General features: G+C 48.6%; 1 protein-coding gene across 1 annotated transcript; it reads right to left on the reverse strand.

Annotated features, from left to right (window-relative positions):
- Nucleotides 1–1542: 1542 nt before the first annotated feature.
- On the reverse strand, nt 1543–6739 carry Spr (sepiapterin reductase). Its single transcript, XM_005322152.5, has 3 exons — nt 6231–6739; nt 5243–5533; nt 1543–2555 (listed from the first exon to the last, which is right to left on the reverse strand). The coding sequence occupies exons 1-3, from the start codon at nt 6550–6552 to the stop codon at nt 2365–2367; spliced, it is 804 nt and encodes a 267-aa protein (XP_005322209.2). The 5' UTR covers nt 6553–6739; the 3' UTR covers nt 1543–2364.
- Between the last annotated feature and the right edge of the window lie 384 nt (nt 6740–7123).

Consider the following 7123-nt stretch of genomic DNA (forward strand, 5'->3'; position numbering starts at 1 on the left):
TGTTGAAAGACTACTATGAAATAGAAAACCGGCTAGCTCTGGAGTTGTAATGGTGAGCCATTCAAACAATACACACACACACACACACACACACACAGAGATTGAACCCAGGGGCATTAACCACTGAGCCACATTCCCAGCCCCTTTTAAAATTTTTATTTTTATTTTAACTAAGCAAGCCCCTACATTGCTAAGGGGCTTGCTTAGTTGCTGAGGCTGGCTTTGAACTTGCAATCCTCCTGCCTTAGCTTCCTGAGCCACTAGGATTAAAGGTGTGTGCCATCATGCCCAGCAAACAATTCTTATATTAATAGAGGGTGGGACAAAGCCACTAGACATAAAGCACTTAATACATTTTTCATGATTCAACAAGTAGTAGAAATTATTATTGCTATTAATATCCCTCCATATTATGAGAGATCTAGCACATTTAATCCCTTCCTCAATACCTTCTCAGGTACTATTTTTTTTTTTTATGTAGGTTCTGTATACAGTGGACACACCTGAAATTCCAGTAACTCAGGATGTTCAGGATTACCAGTTTGAGGCCAGTCTGCACATCTTGGTGAGACTTTGTCTCAAAAATTAAAAAGGGTGGAAATATAGCTCAGTGGTAATGTCTCTGGGTTCAATCCCAGAACTGAAAAAAAACTTTTATCTTATGTTTTCCACCACTGTGACAAAATACTGAGAAATGCACTTAAAGTGAGGAAACATTTTGTCTCATGGTTTCTTGGCCCTGTTACCTCTAGGCCTTTGATGAGGCAGAATATCCTGGCAGGAGCATCTGGTGGAGGAAACCTACATACCTCATGGTGGATGGAACGAAAAGAGCCTGGGACCCAATATCCCCACTCAAGGGCACGCCCCCACCCCAATGACCTAACTTCCTTTCATTAGGCTCCAACCATTAGTTTCTAACCATCTTCCATGAGCACCACACTCTGGCCATCAGGCCTATTTACCATGAACCTCTGGAGGACACTTCATATCCAAACTATAGTACAGCCTTTTTTTTAAAAAAAAGAAAAAATTTACTTTTTAATTGTAGTTGGACACAATACCTTTTATTTGCTTTTATGTGGTGCGGAGGACCGAATACAGGACCTCGCACGTGCTAGGTGAGCATTCTGCTGCTGAGCCACAACCCCAGCCCCTACAGTACAGCCTTTTGATTCAGTTTATCAGTATTTTGTCTTACACATTATGGTCTTCTCCTTTATGAATTATTTTTGGTATCTTCAGTTTTAACAGCATGGAAACAAAAAATATATTTAAACACTCTTCTGTTCTCACTGGTTGTCTACATTTTTATTATACCACATCTTCTATGTATTCAAGTTCTAACCAGGTGTGGTGGTGCATACCTGTAAACCCAGTGACTCAGGAGGCTGAGGTAGGAGGATCACAAGTTCAAGGCAAGCCTTGGCAACTTAACAAGACCTTGTCTCAAAAAATAAAAAGTCCTGGGGATGTAGCTCCATGGTAGGGCATCCTTGGGTTCAATGCCCCAAACTAAAAACAACAGATACAACTTCAAAATATGTACTCAAGTTCTTTATTTTGATTCCTTTCTTGGGCATCTGGAGTAGTTCTTTGGCATTTTTTTTTTTTTTTTGGTGTTCAGAGAAAAAAATAGTTTATTATTGAGACCTTTAAAATATAAACATGTCTTTCTGTTGCTCTCCCTTATGAACAAGACCTTAATAGCACATGGGGCATGAAGGTGCACACCCATAATCCTAGCTATGAGCTCTCTAGGAGAGCAGGATGCAGGAATTAATGAAGATTGAGCCTCCTTTTACTTGTATCTTCCTTCTTCATGTACATAAACGCCCAGCCTAGAGGGAAGGTCAGTTCTAAAAGAAGGCATTGGGATAAAGACAGGAAATTCAACAGAAGATCTCATTATCCTGAGCAAAGGGTATCTGTGTGGGTTGGAACCTGCTCTATCCTCTTTCCCTCCAGGCCACCTGTGAGTCTACATGGGCCACCCTTCACATCACATCACTCCCTCCTTTCCCATGGACCAGCCAGGGGCAAGAGTCCCAAACTTGTCTCTTCAGTGTTTCAGCGGCTTTTCCCATCCCTAAAATTCTGTTCCTGGGGATAGAGAACTACAACACCCATAACCTTTCTCCAAACCTCCTTATCAGCCAGGCTGCATGACAGGGATCCTGACATCTGGTGACATCAGCCACTCCCACTGGCTGCCTTTGCAGGGAGGGCAGTAGGCATGTGTGGTTATCTGAGTTGGGCAGGGTTGGCACAGGGGGCTTTGTGAAAGGGTGTGGGCAGCCACAGGGGCTCCTGAGATGTGCCCAAAAGTAGAGCTCAAAATGCCCAAGAAGCCAAAGACATGGGCTATTCACTATAGAAGTCTACATGGGCTCCGGACTTGAATGTGTCTGATTGCAGCAAGTTCAGCAGCTTCTGGGCTGACATCCCGCAATCCACCAGTTCCCCCTTTGTCTTCAGATCCTGTAGCCTTTTTCGTAAGTCTGGATCCACTGAGGTCTCCCGGGCCAACTGCTGCATGTCTGTGTCCAGGGGACCTAGAGGATAAAAAGCAGAAGGATGGAGCCAAGTCAGGTCTGGCCAGAGGCAATACTTCATTTGGGCTGAAATGCATGATTGGAGTTGGCCAAAGATGATACTTTGTCACTACTGAGTTCCCAACTCAAATTCCAAAGCCCATACAAAACACGGTTCCCCCCAACAAACTACCCTGTTGTCATCGCCCCTCACCACCTGCCCAAACAGTACCTTCTCTCTCTCTTTTCTATTTGTTTTCAATGTGGTACTGGAGATGAAGCTCAGGGCCTTACATGTGCAAAGCACACACTAACTCCAGTCCCGCAGCACCTTCTCTTGACTTTCCCACTTCTATACATGAAGAATTTAAAACCTCTGGTGTCCTCCTCCCACCTTGCCCTCTGCCCACAGCCAGCCAGGTCCCAGGCAGGATCCTCCTGCATCTACATACCCTGACAACCAGGCCCTTTTCAAGGGTGGGTGCTTCAACCCACCCTTCTGCTAAACTCATTTTTCTAAAAATATCATACCCATTTTTCTGCTGAAAACCCCTCAGGACTTCCTATCTGAGAGGTGATATGAATCACAGTCATGGATGTCCAGCGACCAGAGCGCACCTGTGCTGGGAACTCCTTGTGCAAAGGAACTAGTTGAGACTGCCCAGTTGCCATGGTAATGCCCTGTTCTGTGCTTCCCATGACACTACCAGTTTAGACCATTAGTTTAGATACCAGTTGCTGGGGGTAAAGAATTATGAGTACAAGCTAATAATTATAATGGGATGACCCAGAAGTTCATCCTTCATCCTGCATGCTTTGAAGAAACTTATGTAATAAACGCTCTGAGCTAGCTCTGGGTCATTACATTTCCATCGGGGTATAATGATCCAATTGGTCTCAGCTTTCTCTCTCTCTTTTTAATTTCTTAGTTATACACGGACACAATGTCTTTGATGCTGAGGATGGAACCCAGTGCCTCATGTGTGCAAGGCAAGCGCTCTGCCACTGAGCTACAACCCCAGCCCTCTTTCTTGTCTTTTCTAATCCTCCATTACCCCTGACCAGTTTTCTGAATTAACTGCCAAGTACTCAAGGTCCCTTACTCACTTTCTACTGGGCACACCCAGCTTCAAAACTGCAAGGACTATCACTCCATAACCCACTTTCCCTTCTTTACCTGCACTGCTGGGACATGTCTACCACCTGCCAACATCTAAACAGCCCTCATGGGTCAATACAGAGTTCACCTACCTCTAGTAAAATCATTCCTAGTCTCCCCATCTGAAAGGAACTGTTGTTCTCTTTTGAACTCTTGTAAGCACTTGCTATTCTTCATACAGAAATCACAACATCCCAGAATCTAGAGTTAATGATCCTGAGGGACAGAAAATCACAAGAATCTCAGGGCTGGAAAGAATATCATCTTCTAACATTCAAACACCTTCCAATCGCTTCTCATCCTGATGACAGGAGATGTGCTACCTTTCCAAATAGCACACTCTAACTTTGGACACCTGATAGAACATTCTTCCAGAGACTGAAATGAAAACCAAACTGGTCTCTGCCTTGTACAAAGGCCCTGGAAAGCTCCTAAAAATCTCAGCTCTCTCAGAACACCCAGACTCCTGACATCAAACCTAGCCATGTGGCCATCTGCGATCTCCATTTCTAGCTTAACTGACATTTGGTCACTGTGTTCTGAATGAGCTCAGAGCAGGTGATGAATTGGGGTGTTGGCTCTAGAATAACTGCATGAGTTTATTGGGGTGGGAGCAATGGGAGAACATGAGACGCAGCACAGAAATGATCACAGACTTGGAAGCAAGGTAGAATCCTGATCTTGCCACATCTGGGCTTTGGGCAGGCCACTCTATTATATCTCTGTCCCCAGGACACAAAGCTAGATCTCTACCTGGCTGCTCAGACATTCAACCACAGCCCTGTCACCCCCTTCTAACTGCAGGAACTGCAAGTCTAGAATAAAGGCCCTGGCACTCTGGTATTTGGGTGGAGAGGTCAGAAACCAGATCAGGTGTCCCAAGACCTCATACCTTTCAACTTCCACAAGGACAGGGAATGATCTTATTCATTCCAGCATCACCTACTGCAAGGGTTCCAGCCCAGTTCAGCCTAGGTTGTCACCACTCAACAATGCCTGTCTGCATGTCACTCTACTAACACTCCCTGCAAACTGCCCCAGTGGAGCTTTGCTAGCTAGCTGCTGGGCACACACAGATGAACCGGTTTTCCCATCAAGTACACCTATGAAGGTCATGCAGTGTGACAAGTCCTATGGAACAACTAGAAATTCTAGGAGAGTACTTCATTGCTGAGGATCATTTTCACATACACTATCTCCTTCTTCTCCCCAACTACCCTGTGAGACAGGTAGCATCTTTCCCATTTCATATGAGGAGAGGTGGTTGGGGCCCAGAATTCAAATCCTAGTGTTCATCTAACATCTAAGACTTCCCTTGCCACTGTCTATTCCAGGCCAAACCCTACTCTCTCTCTCTGTCTTCACCCACTGCTCCTGCAAGCTCTAACTTCCCTGCTATGTATATGTCACCTTAGCGGGTGAGGATCATGATTCAGGAACAACATACCTTGTGGGTCCTTCCCCAGAGAGACAGGCTAGGCCTTTTATCCAGCCCTCAGGGGGGACCAGCCAATTCTGGGGGACAGTGATGGCAGTACCTTCCACCTACCTGGAGAATAGCTCAGCACCCTCACGCTCGGTTCTTCTGCAGCCAGGACTTGGAACATCATATCTCGGGCAGCCTTCCCTGCACAATACAATGCCCAACCCTTAAAGGGCTGCAGGGCACAAATGGATGAGATGTTAACCACTGTCCTAATCAAGTCAGGACAGTCCTGGAAGGCCTTCAGGATGCTGGAGGTCAGGCAGAGTGTGGAAGTCAAGTTCAGAGCCCAATAGCTGTTTGCTTCAGCTGGGTCACTCAGGTTCAGGAAACCTTTGGAAACATCCCCAAGAGTGGCTGAAAAACCAGAGGTGGAAATAACTCAGTGAAGCACCAGGGATGTAGTTCTATGGTAGAGCACTTGCCTAGCATGTGGGAGACTGTGGGTTCAATCCCCAGCACCAGGAGTGTGGGAAGCAAAAGAAATAACCCAGCATGGGAGGGGTTTTCTCCTCCTAGGGCCCTCCCTCAATTCCTCCAGAAACCCCCTTCCCATCCAGACCGAGAGCAAACATCCACCTGGCACTTCCCAAGGAGTTTCCTGCTTCTGAAGCTCTGCAGAAAGACTAATGTGTGGAGAGGAGACCACCTACCCAAACTGCCCAATGAGAATGAATTCACCTTGCTTGGACTGGGGAGAGGGTGGGGCGGAGCTCTAGGGACAGTTTAGAGAAGCAAAGCAATTTGGAGACATCATGTTTGGACTTAGGCTCTCGCTAGAGGGCGCTGCGCAAGGAGTTCTGGAAAGTTCTATGGACGCCTTAGAAAACTTGTTTGGGCAAACCTTGTCAGGGTGAGGGCCAGGTCACCTAGAATGCACCCGGGCTTGCTCCTCTACGTTTTGCTCCTGGGTGCCACCCAAACCGTAACCACTGGGCGTCTGGGCTCTCAGTCACCTAGTCTGATGGCCTAGGAATCGCCCTTTCTTTTCCCGCGGGTGGGGGTGGGAAGTGAACGCTTAAATGGAGAGTCAGCCCGAGCCCCCGCGTCTCACCCGCGTTGTTTATAAGCAGCAGTCGCTGAAGCCCTTCGGGTCTGGGGAGGTCACGCAGGGCTCCAAGCAGCTGCTGAAGGCCGGCATCCGAGCCCAGGTCGGCGGGCACCCACACCACGCGCAGGCCTGGGTGCTCAGCGACCAGCTCTGCCTCCAGCTGCTTCAGCGCCTCCTCGTTGCGGGCGGTTAGGAGCAACACCGAGCCGGGGGACAGCAGCCCAGCCAGGAGCTGAGCCAGCGTGCGGCCGAAGCCGCGGGAGGCCCCGGTGAGCACGCACACCGTGCGGCCGAAGCCGCTTTCCTTGTGGCTCTCAGGCTCCATGTCACGGATCTCAGGTGCTCGACAGGGGATCCGAGACCCTTAAGGCCCCGGGCGGGGCGGGGCGGTGGGAGGAGCTGTCCAGCGGGGTGGGGGGCGAAACCTAAGGTTTCAGGCGCTCGGCGCTGGAAAGGATTCCCTGGCGGAAGTGGAGAAGTGGGAGTGCAGACTTCCAGAGTCTGCGCGATTAGGTAACTAGGAAGGGCCAGGGGGCGGCCCCAGCCGTTGGCCGCGTTCCCAGGGTTCCCTGTTGCTCACCGGTCTCTCCAGCTCGCCAAACCGTTAAACCACCTGCTAGCACGGGGCTGTGGGATTGCCTTCCAGCTCAGATCCAGCTTCCTTACACTCCTGACCTCCTCCAGTGAAGGTTGCCTTGCTCCTTGCCCCCTAGTGACCAGCCCTGAAGGAAGCCCTTGCCTTGTAGGGCCGGGGTACTTGCTGGGCTTAGAGAATTCTCCACCCTCTCAGTGGAGAGCAGCCAGTGCCCAGTTCTTGAGTTATTCCATCATGTATAAAACAGAAGTTTTCAGGCACTGCCTAAACCTGAGTTACTCCGTTTTGTACAGCAGTAGCT

Source organism: Ictidomys tridecemlineatus, chromosome 12 (assembly GCF_052094955.1).
Source record: "Ictidomys tridecemlineatus isolate mIctTri1 chromosome 12, mIctTri1.hap1, whole genome shotgun sequence".
NCBI classification, from domain to species: Eukaryota; Metazoa; Chordata; class Mammalia; order Rodentia; family Sciuridae; genus Ictidomys; species Ictidomys tridecemlineatus.